Here is a 20,250-nt window from a genome sequence, read left to right as displayed (position 1 = left end):
GTCTTTGTCTTTTGTTGTGCAGTAGAGCAAGAGTGCCCCTCAAGATGGCAATAAAGCCGTAAGATTGGGGAAGGATCGCAAGACAGCTAATAAAGTAGAATGATGGATGGACAATCCAGTATAATTCCACCACTCATGGAATACAGGCAACTCCCAATTTATGTGGTGGTTACATTCCAAGGTACCATACATTTAAGTGAAATCACGTATATTTGAAACAACACAGAAAAAGCCTCAACACTTGCATATTTGAAACAACACTCAAAGACTCCATTTTCACTGACCTTCATTCCAAGGAAACAGAACCATGGGTAAGCACAGGAAACCCTGGAGTCTCTCACTGCTCGGAGACTGGGGTTGCATACAACAGTCATATTATTGACAAGCTGAGGACATACACCTAAAACAATTGGAAAAAATGTGTTAATTATGGTGATGTCAAGTTGGATACTACTGAAGTTAAAAACACTGCATTATGAGTAGGAGAAGCACGTGGTCAAAATGCTTGAAAAAGCACCTTCCCTGTTGTGATGACATGCTTTTTTTATTACCCTTTTGCTCACGGTTTCACTCCTTTTCAGCAAGATAGCTGTTACAGTCATAACCTGACCTATAAGACATATTATGAGTTCCACTTCCTCATGTTTGCGTCGCTGAAACCAAATATTGCTCTTCAGTTTCCTGTATGGTCTATTTACCAAGCAAGGCCGGGAGCTCCACTTCCCACCAAGAGTTTTCACATTGTTGAGCTTTATGTTTGCGGTGGTTTATTCCCCCCCACCCAGCCCCACAACTGACTTTGGTGTCATAGAGGCAGGTACCATGATGCAGGGAAAAGAACCCAGACTTAGCTCTCCCACTTTCCATTTTACCTTTCAGCCCACAATAAACATACCTGATGAGGTTCTGGGTTCGCTTTGCTCATCTTCCTTTGGTGCGCTAAGACCCTAGAAGAACCCTGAACAAACTACATTTCCCAGGGTTTTTTGGGGGTAGCCATGATTGTTTCAAGTGGTAAGATCATACTTTAAATGTTTGGTGCAGTAGCAATGGAGAGGCATAACAAAACAACTACGAAAACAGAATGATATGTTGATGATCCAGTATAAATCCACCACTTTGCACTATTCTTGCACCTACTAGGGTAAGCTGTGCATAAAAAATGCATATCTTAGTGAAAATTACACACACAAATGCATTACAGTAGGGGAAATGACTTTGCAAAAATGTGCTTGTTAGGGAAAACTGCATACAAAAATGTGTATTTTATGATCAGCATTAAAATGCTGATGAATTTTCATGAGGACTTTTTTAAAGAAATCAATAAATCACAAACTAATGTGAAGAACAGAATTTAAGATTGGAAAAGTGAGGAACTGAAATGGACAGATTTACTCATCCTTAATCAAAGCAACTCAGATTGCTGACTATGCAAATCAGATCTCAACATGCATGTTCCTGGGGAGGCGCAGATCAAACTAAGGCCCGGGGACTGGATCCGGCCCAATCGCTTTCTAAATCTGGCCTGCAGATGGTCCAGGAATCAGTGTGTTTTTACATTAGTAGAATGTGCCCTTTTATTTAAAATGCATCTCTGGGTTATTTGTGGGCCATAGGAATTGTTCATCCCCCCCCCAAAAAAAAGTCTGGCCGCCACAAGGTCTGAGGGACAGTGGACTAGCCCCCTGCTGAAAAAGTTTGCTGACCCCTGTTCAAAACAATCTACACTGTCAGCTGTTATAATTGTCTGGGTGGAGAGATCACTACTTGGGTAACTGTATTCTGTCAGCAAGCTGGTGTCGATTACACCTGTACACTGATCTTAATTCTGCATATTTCACTGTGGAGAGAGATCATATTTTGGCAGGGATCCAGCTTGTGGCTTTTCTGCATTACTGATGTGTATAGTGTTTCTGTGACAGTTGTTTGTCTAGAAACGCCAGCACTTTCCAGTTTTGATTGCTCAATCAATCAGCTGGTTTTTTAGCCCGGAAAGGGGGGGGGAACAGTGAGCCATAGGAATGGATTGTCCTTCCTTATAGGCTTTCAGTGTTCAAGAGTTTCTTGAGGTCTGTAGTGCCAGGAACATGAGCTGAGACATAAGTTGAATGTATTTTGTCTGTGTTTTTGAATAGCACCTACCTGCCAAGGTTTGATTTTTGAAATTAGATAACACTTAGGGCTGATTCACACAATTGTGAGCATCACTCGACTACAGTTATCTCTGGCTACTAACTAACACCTGATGAGGACTTGCAGCAGAATGTGTCAACTGATTCCATTGAATTGTGTTTTAAGGCAACATGTAATCATATGACAGTTCTGTAATGGCTCATTCACACATATAAGGAATGATATTTGATACTCTGGGTCATGGGCAAAGCCAGGATTTTTGTTAGGGTGGGGCAGGCCTTTTGTTGGGGTGGGGGACAGAACCTCAGTTAGCTATGTATTTTTATTTATTTGCATTGATTTAAGGGGGGGCAGGGAGCAGCACCTGCCCCCTGCCCCCCCATCCAGGTTGCAGTTTCTTTTCATGCTCTTCTTCTACAATTCCACCCCTTCACACTCAGAGACATGCCTAATCTGTTTAAAGTGAAGTGAAATCGATTTAAAAATACACACACAACAAAACCATGCATGCACACACCTCTCTGTTTAGCTGCACAATGGAAGCTCAACGCAGACATAACTATCTCATAGCTGCCAAGTTTTCCCTTTTCTCGCGAGGAAGCCTATTCAGCATAGGGGAAAATCCCTTAAAATAAGGGATAACTTGGCAGCTATGCACTATCTGCTTTTCAAAAATTATACTAAGGGTAACTTTGTTTCTGGCATTATTCTTTCTCTCATCAACACCATTCTGCCCCTGTCCCGCCCGCCCCCGCCCCCCACTTTATATTGTTAAATGTGTCCCACTTCTCTAAGCAGGACTAAGTTTCAGGAGTATAGCACTTAATCAGGTTTGGTTTCCTTTGGAAAGGTACAACTGAAGGTTTATTATCAACCTTCCATTGATCAGGTTGCACTTCTTATATCGTAAATAGCTGCAACACAAATGCCTTAAGCAAGTAATATTACCCCCCTATGTTATGCATGTTTATTTAGAAGTACTACCGTAGAAGAACCACTGCATTAAATGGGGTACTCCCAGTGCATAGGACTGCCAGTAGGTGAGGAGTAGAGGGACAGCAGAAGCCTGAGATTTTGTGTGTAGATAAGTAACAGTAACAACAGCTTTTCAATTGGATTTTAGATTACATGATTTAAAAGCAAAAAAAGATCCTATACTTAAAACATCGTAATGGTCCTAAAACGCATTTTCGTACTTGATGGTTAAAAATGTACCTCATCAGTTGCAACTCATGAATGGCAGATCACAACGTCCATCGTCTTAGTGCACAATCAAGTCATAAGTGGGTTCCGCTAGATTCAGTAGGACTTCTTCCCACATAGGATTGTATTCATATCTGTTAGTGCTGTAGTCATAGACATCACAGAGAGCAGTGCTGTTTTTCTAGACAAAGAGGCGCCGGAACTCACAACGAATGCCTCCCTTGTTCTCTTATAATGGCAATGGTGCCCACCTGAGAAGACTTCCTAGGGCACACATCTCACTGGTCCCTCTCCACATACCCCTGGAGTGCTTTTGCCTGAACTGTACAAGTCACAGCCGTTGCACCACCCACATTTTTTCTTTGGGCCGCCTGTATTGGATCCCTGACCTCACATACAGCACTGGCATGTGGCCCTCAGAAAGTTCCCCATGAGCTAATGTGGCCCTCAGCCTGCAAAAAGCTCCCCCACACCCCTGGTATACAGATAATCCGCCAGAGTTCCTTAGGTCAATATGTACATCAGCCATCCCCAAACTTCGGCCCTCCAGATGTTTTGGACTACAATTCCCATCTCCCCCGACCACTGGTCCTGTTAGCTAGGGATCATGGGAGTTGTAGGCCAAAACATCTGGAGGGCCGCAGTTTGGGGATGCCTAATGTACATCTTATCAATCCTATTTAACTTCTAGGAAAGAGGAGGTGAAATGAAAACCAAGGAATAGCAACTGTAGCAAATAAGCATATATGCTACGTTAAAACAAATACCCAATGATATAAGTGCATCACCAAAAAATTCCCAGAAAAAAAAAGCAATGGGCAAAATAGGGTCAAATATCAGAACATAGTGACTCTGAAAAATACAGATATAAGACTCGTACATAGTGTGGCAAATGTGAAAGTTTGATACTTTTTGTGTGTGTGTGTGTGTGTTTTCAATATATATATAATATATATAATAAAAGTTTTACACACACACACACACACACACACACAGTGTATATGTAGGGATACATATGTGTGTGTGTGTGTGTGTGTGAGAGAGAGAGAGAGAGAGAGAGAAAAACACACACATACACACACCACCCTGAAGGCATTAAACAACAATAACGCCTCGGTTTGTGGCCTCGTTTCTGCAGAGGAACCTTAGTGTCGCAGCCCCTCTGCCTCACGCACCTTGTTTCCTCCGTGACGGGAACGCTTTGGCTAATGCACAGCTCCAGAGCGGCAGGACTTCAAAGTACTTCCGGAGGTTGTGCACTTCCTGCTTCCGGATCCCTTGGCAGAGGTAGGGGAGAGAGAAACGTTGCCTGTTTTACGGTAAACCCCCACCCCTTATGCACGGCAGAGAGGGAGGTGCACGGGTGTGGGTTGGGACCAGGAGTTTGTGGCGGGGTTGCCAAGTTTTGAACTTGTCGCTGCAGCTGTGCCTTTCGCACTGAATAATACATGGTCTCCGCTTCTTGAAAAGCTTCGCCGGATAAATTCTCCGTATCGCTATAGATGGGGAAGGGAAGGCGCTAGGGCAGGGCTGCTGTCGTTGTCGTTTCCTAGCCCAGTGATATTATTTATGAAATAATAACAATAACAATAACAGTAGCCCAGTGATACTGGTCTAATTAGGGTTGCTAGAGGGAGGCGAGGGCAACCCCGGTTCTTGCGAGAGAAACATTGGCGGCAGAGATGGATGGAGACGGTGACAGAGCAACTTATGTTCGTGTTTCTGGTGGAATGATCGGGTTGCAGGTGCAAATGAGGACTGGAAACTTGCTGGGAAAACCGTCTTGGGAAGAGATGGCGCTTGTGGCAGGGGGGGTGAGTGGTGGGTGAGAAGTGTGGTGGTCAGGGCTCCTGCAACATTACGTAGAAGAGACAGTTTAAGTGCTTGCAGCATCTTGTGCAAGGTTATACCGTAGCTGCTGGCTGACATTTCGCCCTTCAATATGAAGGGGAGCTGCGTGGCCCTCTGAGAAAGAAGGCTACAAGGGTGCAATCAGAAGAAAGCCCCACTGAAATTTCACTTACTCCTTGTTAAGTGTGTGTGTGTAGGATTGCAGCCTAGGGTAAATAAGTCAGAGTACTTGTGAGCCAGATAAGGCTTTGAGCAGTAGAGGGGAACGCAGTTGTCAAATCAGTGATATTGAGGTGGGAAGTGTTTTAAAATTAGCAGAGAGGATATTGTGTAATGCAGGAGGTGTGCAAAATGGAGATCTAGTGCAACTGCAAGGAGCAAGCTAATAATTTTTTTAAGACTAAAATGTTGGAGGACGCTATAGTGAGTTGTCAGTTGGGGTGTTTTGTGTCTTTCATTGAGGGACACTGAAGTGTGAGACTTTCAGGTACTATGCTCCTGATACCTCTCCAGAACTTTTTAAGAATAGGATTCTTAATGTTTCTAATCCTTCTATTAATTGCTCTGCCGGGGAGTTTGAGATTTGTTGTGTGTTGGGGATTTTAATAGTCAGAATGGTCTTTGGGGAAATGGGAACGCAGGCAGGAATGAAGTTGTCTGGGAGCAATTTCTTGATATTAATTAGTGATATCATTTGATATTTCTCCTGAAAGACTTAATTCTGCTGCAGACTCTTATTCCTGTATTTGTTTGGGAATAGCAACTAGTACTGTCACTGGTAAATGCGTCTTGGGCATTTTTACAGGAAGATAGCATGGGGAGCAATTATTTCCCCACTGCTACTTGGTTGTAAGGGAAAAGGGATTGAGGGTGATGTGGAGGCGATTCTCAAGTAGAGTTTTTAAAAAGGTATCAGATGTTTTAGATCATTTTAGTGATTGTATGTGCTGTTGGGGAGGGGCCAGTGGGGATGGTGGCACTTGTAGTCCAGCAACCTCTGGAGGGCCGCAGCCCCCCCCCCAATATAGATGCTAGTGAAATGGTTAGCTAACATCCACTAGGTGGCAAACGTACATCTTGTGCCATTAAACAACAGAAGAAACCACTTCTGTTGCTGGTTTTTTAAAGGTGTATCTGACCTTTCCTCCTTGGGAGTGTGGCTCATAATGAATGTATCCCCCCCACCCCCAGCCTCATGTGAAGAGGGGTGAATTTCAGTGGCCTCAAGACTTGGTATGACTGAGATCTTAGTCTTCAAAATAAGGAGAGCTTGAGAGCTGGCATCCCATGAAAGAAGGCACATCTGAGAACACCAGGCTGGGTTGTGGGACAGTTGGTAGTGAGAGCTCCTTGGTATTTAGGATGAGCAGGTACAAAAGAATAGACCGTTTCATCCTGTTTTTTTAACACTGGAGAATTGCAGGAAGTGCAGCTTGTCTTACTGTGTGTGTGTGTGTAAAGCTGTACTTGTTGATAATCACTCTGCTGTACAATAATTAAAGGTACAGGAACCCGTAGCAAAATATTCTATGAATGGGATATGAGTCTGCCTGTGGTAGATTTGGGAATGTAGCTGGGGAAGAGATTGGGAGATGTTGAAAGTAGGATTCTTGAATATCCAGAGAGGAATCTTTGAATCCTCCAGTTAAGAAGGTGGGTGCAGCCTGTTGAGCCACCCCATGAACATTTCCTGAGCTTTCTGTCCATCTACCCCATTCCCCCCTCCTTAATTCTCCCCCCTCCGACCCTGTGGCTCTTCTAACCTGCATACGTATCCAACACAGCCCATGAGCTTTTTTGTGTCTAGTACTGTACACGATCAGGCCCTGTCAATGTGCTTAACCAAAACATATCCTTATGAAGGTAGGGAGGAACTGCCAGCTTCTTCCTGGATTGCCCATCTAAGCTGGCATGACGCGCCATGGCAAGAACTGCACAGCAGGAGCTGTCTACACCTACCATGAAAAGAAAAAGGACACAGGTGAGGAGGCTGCTTTCTGTAGGACTCTGGATTGAGACTTGAAGGGTGTCGGCAGTGCTGTAGGGGGAGCCTTGTGCTACGATGGCAGTGGTGGGGCTGCAGGTGAGGACCCCAAGATTCTGAATGAAGGGGAAACCCTGGCTAGGTTTGGGAGAACAAAATTGTGAGTTGGGGCAACTAAAACCAGGACTGTTGCTAGATAGGGAAGTTGAGGGAACCTGAATCTACAGGGGAAGCTGGGGGTGGGGGTGGGGGCCTTAGTGAAATCTACAAGCCCTACTACCATACAACTCTCCCTAAGTGTGAAAATGGTTCTCCTTCCCTGTAGCCTTCATAAAAGCAGTGGTTTAAGGGAGCTACCACAAAAGCTTGGAACCAGCAGCCTCCCTTTCACCACTATGGAATTTGAGCACTGCTCCAGGGCTAGTGCAGTGAGAGAATAAAGGTCAAAACAGAGAGGCAAATCACTGGTACATTTGCGTATAGCCAGGTGAGAATTGGGAGAATCTCCGGGATAGTCAGGAGTATTGGGCACACCCTGTGGTCTGATTTAACACCACCCAGTGTTTCATTGAAACTCAGGTGGAAATTAAGCTATGCAACTCCAGGCTAATTCCGCCTTCTCTCTCTATTGCTGGAGGAGATTATGGATTGCCAGCCCTTAAACTGTTAGCCATCAGGTGAGCAGTCCTGAGCAGGTCACTTGACAACCTGGGCTTCTCTGAGCAGATATTTTACCAAGTGTTTTCCCTTTCTGGATTTAGAGATTTAGCAGACCCTCTTAGGCAGGCAAGCTCTTTTCATTAATGCGGCCTTAATGTGACCATTGCTCTCTCCCCCCCCCACCTTTCCCCAGCTGCCTCTGGATACGGGACCCAGAACGTCCGTCTGAGCAAAGATGCTGTTAAGGATTTTGACTGCTGCTGCCTCTCCCTGCAGCCCTGCAAGGACCCTGTTGTGACGTAAATATCTGGCAAGGCCCATGGGAGAGTGTTCAGTGTATTAAATCGGAGATCTGCTACACTACTTAACCACATGCCTTTCTTGCAGTTTGCTAATAAAGCAGTGGATCTCTAAACCTGGATCCAGCATGCATGCATACACACAAAGTTGCTTCTTTCATTGACTCGCAGAGTTAAGTGAAATTATTTGATCACTCCCTATATATGCCTGTTGAGATAATAATTGTTTGTGTTCTTATTCATGCAGACTCCTGTACCTTGGATCTCAAAAGCCTTGGCTCCCAAACGATCGAAATCTGGAATAGAGTGTTCCGGTTTTCGAACGATTTTTGGAAGCCGAACATACAGCACTGCTTCCGATTAGCTGGAGGAGCTTCCTGCAGCCAATCAGAAGCTGTGCTTTGGTTTTGGAAGTCGAACGGACTTCTGGTACAGATTCCGTTTGACTTCCAAGGTATGACTGTAGAGTCAAATTCTCTTCTGCCGCTGGGAAGCAGGGATTACATTCCCGTTTCGTAGATGACAAATTGTGGCTAACATACACCTGTCCATAACTGAGCAGGAACTATTTATCACAGGACTATAATGTCCCCTTCTGCTGTAGAATGATATCTTGGTTTGGTGGCATGACCTCCCAGGTGTACCCTTGACCTTTGGGGTTCATATGGATACTCCTATGGTGCTCTGCAGCTTGCAGGGGAGCCTTTATGGAAATGGCATTTAATAGTGATTCTCATCCTGCCTATGTCCCTCTCCAGCCCTGATGGATACCTGTATGAAAAAGAAGCCATCTTAGAGTACATCCTGCACCAGAAAAAGGAGATTGCCCGGCAAATGAAGGTAACAAGAGAAGTGGCTAGTATGCTAATCTGAAGAGCCAGATTTGTATGTTCACACCTGTCAGCTAGTTTAATAGATGGGTGAGAGAGCACTGCATCAATATTTTACAAAAGGCGAGGAAGTAGCACTCAGGAGAACTGGTAAAATGAAATATATATGCCAAGCCACAGGGAAACCAGGCTAGCTCTTTTTAATCTGCTACGTTTGTTTTCTCCCCTGCCTCCAAGGAGCTCAGGCTAGTGCTTCCATCTTTTAAGAACCTGTGTGAAATAGGCTCGCTTCGTGTAGCACCCTTCCTTTGGGGATGCGCTCCTGTGTGCCTTGCTTCCAACCCAGTGCAAGACAGGCATATAGGGCAGGGAAGAGGGCACTTAAAACACCACTCTTGCTTCAGTGCCTTCAACAGGAATTGCCTCTAAGAACCAGTAGCCACTGATGCCATCTGCCCAGTGGGGCCTACAAGTCTTAAGGGGAGGACTTCACAGAAGGGTATAACAGAAAGTGTGGCGAGAACTTTAGAACTGTGATGGTTTAAATTGTTGTTCAATAGTTGTTTTTTTAAAAAATAAATTAATGTAAAGTGCTTATGGTGGTACTCCAAAACAGCTGAAGGCTGCTCTGTGCTTTCTGCCCAATGCCTGTTCTCTCTCTTAACTTTCATCGTGTCTCTCTCACTTGGATCATAGCAAGGCATGTGCCCCTTCCGTATTTTAGCAGGAGAGCTTTGTCTTTGCCATGACAATTTTTATTCCTGTGCACAACTGCAGGCCTACGAAAAGCAGAAGAATGAGAAGAAGACGGAGTTGGCAGAGTTGAGCAAGGCTGCCAAAGAGTCCAAAGTGAAGAATTTCCTCGACAAAGAGATGAGCATTGTCAGCAAACCTCTCAACCCTTTTGATCGCAAGGCAGGTCAGTGCAGAGGAGCAGAGGATTTGGGACAGGGCCGAGTGACAAAAGTGCGAGAAATAAGAAAAGTGTAAAGAAAGTGAATTACGCCTCCCAGTTACTCCTTAGAGTACAAATCTTACCTGTGGTTCATAGTAATATCTCTCCCCACCCTTCTCTGTTCTGGTCCTCTCTGTTCTGCAGCGATGCAGTGATCTTAGAGATGCTCTTTGGTTTTCTTTGGGTTTTGGCAGTGCCCTAAAACACAACACTGTGGCTCGAGTGTCCCTGGATCACATGCTGTCCACAGTTTATCTCCCATTGCCACGATCACACTTTTTTCACCCTGGTTTAAAGCTCTTCCCACATCTCCACAGCCCCCCTTTTCTTTGTAGCTCTCCAGCTGTCAGCCTCTTTGAATATTTGTCTCAAACCCGCAACTCCTCATGTGTGAAGTGAAACCCCCTAGGGGAATTGTGGGTGGCCGCAATGAGGTGTGAACCCTTCTCCCAAGCATAGAGCAAAGAGGGTTGTGTGGTCCTGGGTACCTGTTGAGTTTTGTTACAGTGTTTGAAGCTTTTGCTGAGGGTTGTGGTCAACTGGACTACTAGGGTTCAGCTTAAGGGATGCCTAAGTTAGTAGGTGCTGGATCCTGTCAAAAATTCAGCAGGGCTAGTCTGTAGGTGAGTTCCAGTGTCCCTAATCTTGTACAGCAGGGTTAGGGAATCTTTTTTCACTCGGAGGGCTAGATCTTTATCTCTCTGCACCCCTGCAAAAGCTAACTTTGACAGGTGGGTGGGGCCACCCACCTGTCATTCTTCTGACATCACGATGTGGTCAGGGGTCTGATAGGTGGGAGGGGACTGTTCCGCCAGTGCATTCCCCACAAGGAATGAAGCAGCAGGACTGAACTCTCTGCTCACTAGCTAGTACAATCCTGCTCTCTTCAGGGGTCTGCTGTGTCAGCACATTCCCTGCAGGGAACACAATGGCAAAGCGACTCAGAAACTACAACAAACCCAGAATGCGGCAGCTAGACTGGTGACTGGAAGTGGCCACCGAGACCATATAACACCAGTCCTGAAAGACCTACCTTGGCTCCCAGTACGTTTCCGAGCACAATTCAAAGTCGTGGTGCTGACCCTTAAAGCCCTAAATGGCCTTGGCCCAGTATACCTAAAGGAGGTGTGTCTCCATCCCCATTGTCCAGACCGGACACTGAGGTCCAGCTCCGAGGGCCTTCTGGTGGTTCTCTCACTGCGAGAAGCAAAGTTACAGGGATCCAGGCAGGGGGCCTTGTCAGTAGTGGCACCCGCCCTGTGGAATGCCCTCCCATCAGATGTCAAGGAAATAAACAATTATCTGACTTTTAGAAGACATCTGAAGGCAGCCCTGTTCAGGGAAGTTTTTAATGTCTGATCTTTTATCATTTTTATTATTATTATCATTAATTCTCTTGGGAGCCGCCAAGAGTGGCTGGGGGAACCCAGCCAGATGGGTGGGGTATTATTATTATTATTATTATTATTATTATTATTATTATTATTATTATATTTATTAAGCAGCACTCTGCAGGATTGAACCTTTTCCCCTGCCCGTTGGCTGATATCCCCCAGTGGCCTCCACTGATTGGCAGGTGGCTGCAGTTTGGGAGAAATGGCCGCATGGGCCAAGATTGGCCTGCATGTTGAAGGTTTTCTGCTCCTGCTATACAGCCATGTCTTTCCACACACCGCCTTAGATTTTCACCTCTTTCTTGGGAAACTATTGCACTTAATAACTGCCCTGTTCTGTGGATTACAGGAGATGCTCAGCCTGGACCCAGCAATGAAGACAAAGCCAAACAACTGCCTAGCTTTTGGATTCCTTCACTGACCCCAGAGGCCAAGACCAAAGTCATTCCGAAGCCAGTGAGTTCCTTTTGTCATTCCTTTTCCCGGCTCACGCTTTGCCCCGTTTCTGACGGGGACGTGTCTTCCTTGGGGAGTGTCTGCACTACAAATTTAAACCAATTTACCTGTCACAGTGTCTCCAACACACCCAGAAAAGGGAAACTCTTGGAATAGAGAACTTCTGCCATGGTCACAAAACTGCGCTTCCAGAGTTCTTGGGAGAAGTCCTGAGGAGATAACTGCATTGAGCTAATTGCTGTCTTTGAGATTAGGAAGATACTGTCTTCCTGTTGGGATTGCCCTTTTTTTGTCATTTGGTTTTTCCCTCCCGTGTGGCTGTGGAGTTGAAAGGTATCAGAAGGTCCAACTAGTGTATTCTGCTGCTGTGAAGCTGGCAGCACAACACATATGTCTAATAATAATAATAATAAATTTATTTATTTATACCCCGCCCATCTGGCTGGGTTTCCCCAGCCACTCTGGGCGGCTTCCAACAGAAAAATGAAATAAAATAATCAATTAAACATTAAAAGCCTCCCTAAACAGGGCTGCCTTCAGATGTCTTCTAAAAATCTGGTAGCTGTTTTTCTCTTTGACATCTGATGGGAGGGCATTCCACAGGGCGGGCGCCACCACCGAGAAGGCCCTCTGCCTGGTTCCCTGCAACTTGGCTTCTTGCAACGAGGGAACCGCCAGAAGGCCCTCGGTACTGGACCTCAGTGTCCGGGCAGAATGATGGGGGTGGAGACACTCCTTCAGGTATACTGGACCAAGGCCATTTAGGGCTTTAAAGGTCAGCACGAACACTTTGAACTGTGCTCGGAAACGTACGGGGAGCCAATGTAGATCTTTCAAGACTGGTGTTATGTGGTCTCGGCGGCCGCTCCCAGTCACCAGTCTAGCTGCCGCATTCTGGATTAGTTGTAGTTTCCGGGTCACCTTCAAAGGTGGCCCCACATAGAGCGCATTACAGTAGTCCAAGCGGGAGATCACTAGAGCATGCACCACTAGCGAAACAGTCTGCAGGCAGGTAGGGTCTCAGCCTGCGTACCAGATGGAGCTGATAGATGGCTGCCCTGGACACAGGTAAATGCAGTTAATTTCATGGAGGTTTACTCCTAGGTGAGCGAGTACAGGACTGCAGCCTAAGAGTGTTCTGCAGGCTTAATCTGCAAGTAAAGGTAAAGGGACCCCTGACCATTAGGTCCAGTTGTGACCGACTCTAGGGTTGCGGCGCTCATCTCGAGTTACTGGCCGAGGGAGCCGGCGTATAGCTTCCAGGTCATGTGGCCAGCATGACAAATCCGCTTCTGGCAAACCAGAGCAGCACACGGAAACGCCGTTTACCTTCGCGCTGTAGCGGTACCTATTTATCTACTTGCACTTTGACATGCTTTCCAACTGCTAGGTTGGCAGGAGCTGGGACTAAGCAACGGGAGCTCACTCCATCGCAGGGATTCGAACCGCCCACCTTCTGATCGGCAAGCCCTAGGCTCTGTGGGTTAACCCACAGTGCCACCCGCGTCCCTAATCTGCAAGTAGAAAGCTCCTATTAGCCCACCCCCAAAATGGTCAGGGATGATGGAAGCTGTAGTTCAGCAACATCTGGAGGGCCATAGGTTTTTCACTTCCAGTGTATTACGGTGAGCTGCAGCAAAGATTGGGTTGGGTAACCTGCACCTTCAAAAGTACCTCCAGGAAGCTCCACCCAATCCCAGTAACGTGAGCAGGGAAATTTCCCCCAACAGGACATTTTGCTGCTACACTTTTCTATGAACATCTTTGATTTCTGAAAATGCATTGTTTCCTAAAACTCATTTGTAATATAATGGATACGATTCTAGTAAAATTACGCAGTTTCAAAACTGGATATAACTCCCCCCCCCCAGATGACCAACCGTATTATTTAACTAGCTGAATACACAGCTGCCTGTTGACAAACCATTTTCCAATGCAATGCTTTTTTTCTTTTATTTCCTTATAATGTTTACTTTTTATGCTGTTGAGCTGACGTGTCTTAAAAGTAATTCAATTAAAACAATTTCCTACCAAAACTTGTAATTTGGTCAGCCGTCTAAACCACATAAAATCTACTCTCTTGGTTTCCACCCCCCCCCATTAAAATATTTCAGTTACAGTACTTTTGGCAAGGGGTTGGGTGGGGAGGATGAGCTATAGTGCATACTTTTCTTTTAGATTTGATTATTAAAGCCAAATGAAACACTAAACTAGATCGTAATAAATTTTAGTATCAGATAAAAATTCCCTGAAAATGTTCTGATACTTCTGATTTTTGTAAAACCCACATCACACTTTTTTTCAACATTTAAAGTCATGACTGTTTGATTTCATCACTATTTCCCCATTCTTTTTATACAAAATTATAATACAGTATAAGCATTGTACTCTTACTTTACTTGCATGGGGTGGGAAATAAATAAATAAAAGGGGAGAGGAGGAAACTCACTTTCCAGTTACAGTTGTACCTTGGTTTCTGAACAGCTTAGTTCTCAAACGTTTTGGCCCCCACACACCGCAAACCCGGAAATGAGTGTTCTGCTTTGAGAACTATTTTTGGAAGCCAAACGTCCGGCGGGGCTTCCGTGGCTTCCAATTGGCTGTAGGAGCTTCCTGCAGCCAATCAGAAGCCGTGCTTTGGTTTCCGAACATTTTGGAAGTTGAATGAACTTCCGGGACGGATTCCATTTGACTTCCAAGGTACGACCGTATTTATTTCCCCAACCCACATGCACACTGCTGTGATTGCAGGATTACCCAGCCCTCACATTGCCTTCCCAAAGCCAGGTAAACAGCGGGGGCCAGTTCCAGGGGGTCCTGGTTTTATGTGTTTCTGCATGGACCTCCAGAACCAAACCCTCACATAAGATGCAAGTTACCTGTATTAAGGTTTAAGCCGAAATTAATTTTTCCAACCACGCATTAAGTTCCCTTTCCCTCTGCTTCAAAATACCTGCATAACTTGATTTATATTTGAATGTCCTGTGCAGTTTCTGTTGAGTTTTGTTCACTTTGATCCGCGCAGGCTAGAGTGTGCCCAGGTCTGATTCACTAGCCATGAGTAGCTTCTGCTTCCAGGTTTATTCCCGGGATTTTAATATCTTGTGTCTCAGAATCTTCAGTACCGTGGTACCTCGACTTACGAAGACGATCTGTTCTGTAGCCGTCTTCGTAAGTCGAGGTTTTCGAATCTTGAAGCGCGCGGGCGGAATGTGTACGCACCGGGCGCATGCAGCGAAAAGGGGTTGTCGACTTCGGAAGTCGAAACGTTTGGATGTCGAGGTATGACTGTATCTTGAACATTTGACTGAGCTCTGTAGCATCCTGGAATAGGTGGGTAGGTGGGTGTTTCAGACAGTGCCAATATTTGCTCTAACCCATTTGCCTCTGTTGTTTCTAATTCATACTTTGCCTCTCAACTTGCCGTGCTCTTTGTCATTCTAGGACAAGTGTGTGTACTGTCCCATGAGTATGAGACCCCTGAAGTTGAAGGACCTGATCCCGGTGCACTTCACCCCAGTGGATGCTAGCGTTGATCGAGTAGGGCTGATCAACCGGCAGGACCGCTATGTGTGTGCTGTCACACGAGACATGCTTGGAAACTCTGTCCCATGTGCTGTTCTGCGTCCATCGTGAGTGATGGGATGGGACATCTCAGGGATGGGAGGTCTTTTTTTTTAAAAAAAGTTTTTATTTATACTTTTCAAGTTTATACATTTCATTAGTACCATTTCAAAATTTGTCTTCCTTCCCCCTCTTTCTGTGGTTCCTTATTATTTTTTAGTATCTTCTGCATATCCAGTTTCATTTCACTTGTTCATTTAACTATCTACTCTAAATATAAACTCTTGTGAAACTGCAGGTTGTCACAATAATCCTGCTAATGTTTTTATCTGTTTACAATTTATCTGTAAATACTCAGTATACCATTTCCATTCTTTTATAAAAAGTTCGTCATATTGATTTCTTATTATTCCGGTAAGTTTCGCCATTTCTGCATATACCACGACTTTTTATATCCATTCTTCCTTTTCTGGGACTTCTGCTTCTTTCCATTTTGGGGTGAGTAGCATTCTTGCTGCAGTAGTAGCATACATAAATAAATTTATATACGATTTAGGTAGTTTTGTCCCTAAAATTCCCAAAAGAAAAGCTTCTGTTGTTCAAAATATTTTTTTTTAAAAAAACCAATCCTTTTCAGTTCATTGTATATCATTTCCCAGTAAGCTTTAACCCAGGGGTTTCCAAACTAAGGCCCGGGGGCCAGATGCGGCCCAATCACCTTCTAAATCTGGCCCGCGGGCGGTCCGGGAATCAGCATGTTTTTATGAGTAGAATGTGTCCTTTTATTTAAAATGCATCTCTGGGTTATTTGTGGGGCCTGTCTGGTGTTTTTTTTACATGAGTAGAATGTGTCCTTTTATTTAGAATGCATATCTGGTTATTTGTGGGGCATAGGAATTCGTTCATTTCCCCCCCCCCAAACTATAGTCCGGCCCCCCACAAGGTCTGAGGGGCAGTGGACCGGCCCCCTGCTGAAAAAGTTTGCTGACCCCTGCTTTAACCTTACTACAAGACCACCACACATGATAAAAAGAACCTTCTTTCTCTTTACATTTCCAGCATTTGTTCGATTTATACATTTTTGCCAATTTACTCGGTGTTAGATACCAACGATATGTCATTTCCATACAATTTTCTCTTAAACCATAACATTATGTAATTTTTGTAGGGGATGGGAGGTTTTCTGCATGTATGCGAGATATGGAATGGTTGTAAGTAGCAAAGTGTGGGAATCCAGACCTTATACTTAGCAGCAAATAAGAGGCGTGTCCTTCCTTCCTTCTCCCAAGGGGCTCTGTGGTGACACTGGAGTGCGTGGAGAGACTCATCAAGAAGGACATGGTTGATCCAGTGAATGGAGAGAAGCTGACTGACCAGGACATCATCGTTCTACAGCGGGTGAGAGTGACTGTCTAACCCCCTTCTGCAATCCTTCATCAACTCCCATTGCTGCATCCAAGGTGTCAAAAGGCATCGTTAATTCAGGGTTGATTTCACCTTCTGAGAAATGAATCGCATCTTTACTTGTCACCTGTGGCATTGCAGGAAGAGCCATTCCACGATGCTGCAGCTCTTCAGCTATGCTTTAGGAAAATCACTTCTTCTGTGCCCCATAGTCCTGTCCCATGTGATTGAAACATCCAAGTTTTCCCTCAGTATTGCTAATCCTTTCAGTACAGTACAGCGGAGCCTTGGTTCTCAAACAACTTGGAAGCCAAACACTGCAAACCCGGAAGTAAGTGTTCCGGTTTGCAAACCTTTTTTGGAAGCCAAACATGCTCCGTTTTGAGTGTCACACTTTCCATATTGAGCGTTATGCTGAGGTCTGTCTGTTTTTGCTGTTTATTTTGCGTTTTTTTCTTTTCTTTTTGCAGCTCTTTTTTGTTTTGTTTTTGTGACTGTGTGGAACCCAGTTCAGCTTCTGATTCATAGATTGTGTGACTGCACTACGTTGTTTATAGCGTTCATTTTATGGCGCAATGGTCTTGTTAGATAGTAAACTTCATGTTAAATTGCTGTTTTAGGGGTTGTTTTTAAAAAGTCTGGAATGGATTAATCCATTTTGCATTACTTTCTATGGGAAAGCGCACCTTGGTTTTGGAACGGACTTCCAGAACAGATTAAGTTTGAGAACCAAGGCACCACCGTACTGTTCGCATGCTATGTTCGCAGGATAACTCCCTGAACTTAGCTTCAAGCAGCACCATCAATTTACTCCAGTCAGGATTTACTCCACGTTGTATTTGTTTACAATGTAAGCAATGTTCAATATCTTCTCCGCAAGCCAAATCCAGAAGTATTCTGCATTATTAGTAATAATAATAATAATTTATTATTTATACCCTGCCCATCTGGCTGGGTTTCCCCAACCACTCTGGGTGGCTTCAAACAGAAAAATAGAATAAAATAATTTATTAAACATTTAAAGCCTCCCTAAACAGGGCTGCCTTCAGATGCCTTCGAAAAAGACATATTAGGGACTCCCAAACTACTTAACACCCCCCCCCCAAAAAAACCCGGGCCTAAGATATGTGAAGTGAATTTAGAGAACTCGGCAGTCCTAGCCATTTTTGTCCTGTGGCTAGCCAGAAATCCGTAGGCTTTGGGCTGAAATTCTCTATATTCTCCTGTGTCAACAAACACGATACAAAAACAAAGGGTTGTGTGCTAATGCTAGTCGTACAACCAGTGTACGTTGGATACAACCCAAAGCCTTGATGATCCCTGAAATTCTGCATGCCCCGTTGCCCACTCATGAAGCTTGAAGTCACATTAACATGGCAGGGAGGCATCTATGGAAGGGAAGCTTTAGTTGGGGAAGACACAGATTCAGGAGAGGGAGAGATCACAGGAGTTCCCTGTGATGTCTGGAGGTTGTTTGTTTTTTTGTAAGGGATAATCAAGGGGGAAGGGTCAAGCATCCCTCTCCAAGCTCCCAATTTCCCTTTGCCAAATGCACCTCTCACATGCATTAGCATCACATGGCGAGATTGGGACTCTTGCTTTGCCTTATTCATCTGGGATTGGGAATCGGGGCCTGTTGCAGCCCCAGTACCAATCAACATGGTAGATAGGCATTCAGAAGCAGAACAAAGACACTGTATGTACCACAGGTAAAGCAAATTCCAAGGTCTACAGCTGCTGCCATCTACCCTTGTCTTCTCTTCTTCTAGGGTGGCACAGGATTTGCAGGGTCAGGCGTGGAGCTGGAGGCCAAGAAGTCCCGCCCTGTTATGCAAGCGTGAGACTGTCTTTGTGGAAGAGAGGAATAGCCAGCGTGCCACTCTAGGCTGCCCAAGACGTGCTCCCTGAAAGCGCCGAACATTGCATTGGTTGGACTAGGTTCAGTCTTTTCTGAGCCCGTTTGGATTTAGTTCACTTGTGTTTATATATCTTCGTTCATCCCCCACTTTTCAGTGCATTTCTGCCGCTTTAATTAACCACGCAAAGTCTTGTTTCATTTTTTTTAAGTGGATATGTTTTGCCATGGTGACAATGGACTTTAAAAATTCTTTGTAAACAGCACTGTGTCGGGGTGCAAGTCAGTGTCTGCTGCATTTTGATACTCGCTCTACATGTTCAAAAGACAGAGAAATGTACCCCCCCCAAAAAAGCAGCAGTGCTGGTAATAAAAGCCAAAATTAATGAAGTTATTAATGCAAGGAGACTTATAGTCTACTTTGAGTCTTGTACAGGTCCACTTGGAAGTAGACCTCCTGGAGTTCAAGAGCAATATCTGGTTTTCAACATCATGGTATATCACCAGCTAAACATCACAATATACTGATATACCAGTGTCTGAAATAAGGATGGAGCTACGTAGAGGCATTGGCTGCCTTCATGTTTTTTTTTTCTGCAAGCGCCTGCTCTTGTGATTGTGCAGGAATGTGTCTTGTGCAGGAGGCAGGGGAAAGATGAGCCAGCAACAGGAATCAAGAGAAGCATTGGCTGGCTTCAGTTTTCATCATGTTGTGATTTTTGCATAGAACACAACACGATTTGCTATATATTGCCAGGTAAGAAGATTATGAAACCGATACCACAACATATCGCCCAGACCTACCCTCAAGCTTCCCTAAACAGGGCTGCCTTAAGATGCCTTCTAAAGACTTCTGGTGGGAGGGCATTCTACAGGGTGGGTGCCACTACCGAGAAGGCCCTCTGCCTGGTTCCCTGTAACTTGGCTTCTCGTAGCGAGAGAACCGCCAGAAGGCCCTCGGCACTGGACCTCAGTGTCCGGGCAGAACAATGGGGGTGGAGACGCTCCTTCAGGTATACTGGACCGAGGCCGTTTAGGGCTTTAAAGGTCAGCACCAACACTTTGAATTTTGCTTGGAAACTTACTGGGAACCAATGTAGGTCTTTCAGGACCGGTGTTATGTGGTCTTGGCGGGCGCTCCCAGTCACCAGTCTAGCTGCCGCATTCTGGGTTAGTTGTAGTTTCCGGGTCACCGTCAAAGGTAGCCCCACATAGAGCGCATTGCAGTAGTTCAAGCGAGAGATAACTAGTGCATGCACCATTCTGGCAAGACAGTCTGCGGGCAGGTAGGATTTCAGCCTGTGTACCTGATTTGGACAGAATTGACCTGCGCCTCCATGGACAGCTGCGAGTCCTGGTCCTTCAGGGGCACAGTTACCCCATTCAGGACCAGGGAGTCCTCCACACCTGCTCACCTCCTGTCCCCCACAAACAGTACTTCTGTCTTGTCAGGATTCAATCTCAATCTGTTAGCCACCATCCATCCTCCAACCGCCTCCAGGCACTCACACAGGACCTTCACTGGTTCTGATTAGGAAATGTGTCCTTTTTTAAACAAACACTTCTAGGGGGGTGGGGAAGAGCTTTTCTCTCGGCTTAGTCCTACGTAGCCTTGTTCTCCCTTTGGCCCTCCCCCTTAAGTCTTTCCATACCACATAAAAA

General features: G+C 45.1%; 1 protein-coding gene across 4 annotated transcripts; it reads left to right on the top strand.

Moving 5' to 3' along the window:
* Nucleotides 1-4,483: 4,483 nt before the first annotated feature.
* NOSIP (nitric oxide synthase interacting protein) lies at nucleotides 4,484-18,982 on the top strand. 4 transcript variants are annotated; one of them, XM_035136525.3, is made up of 9 exons: nucleotides 4,484-4,623; nucleotides 7,051-7,168; nucleotides 8,025-8,130; nucleotides 8,889-8,970; nucleotides 9,738-9,879; nucleotides 11,659-11,765; nucleotides 15,210-15,397; nucleotides 16,619-16,727; nucleotides 18,503-18,982. In XM_035136525.3, exons 2-9 carry the CDS (start codon nucleotides 7,099-7,101, stop codon nucleotides 18,572-18,574), a joined length of 876 nt encoding a protein of 291 aa, XP_034992416.2. In that variant the 5' UTR covers nucleotides 4,484-4,623; nucleotides 7,051-7,098; the 3' UTR covers nucleotides 18,575-18,982. The 4 variants fall into 4 exon arrangements, with proteins under 4 accessions (XP_034992416.2, XP_088512106.1, XP_034992415.2 ...); XM_088655980.1 differs by having other exon boundaries at nucleotides 4,574-4,623; nucleotides 7,055-7,168; XM_035136524.3 differs by having other exon boundaries at nucleotides 4,578-4,655; nucleotides 7,055-7,168.
* Nucleotides 18,983-20,250: the final 1,268 nt, after the last annotated feature.

This window comes from Zootoca vivipara, chromosome 12, assembly GCF_965207765.1.
Source record: "Zootoca vivipara chromosome 12, rZooViv2.hap1.1, whole genome shotgun sequence".
In the NCBI taxonomy this organism is placed as follows: domain Eukaryota; kingdom Metazoa; phylum Chordata; class Lepidosauria; order Squamata; family Lacertidae; genus Zootoca; species Zootoca vivipara.
The sequence above is the reverse complement of the archived record's forward strand: the minus strand, read 5'-3'. Positions and strand labels throughout refer to the sequence as shown.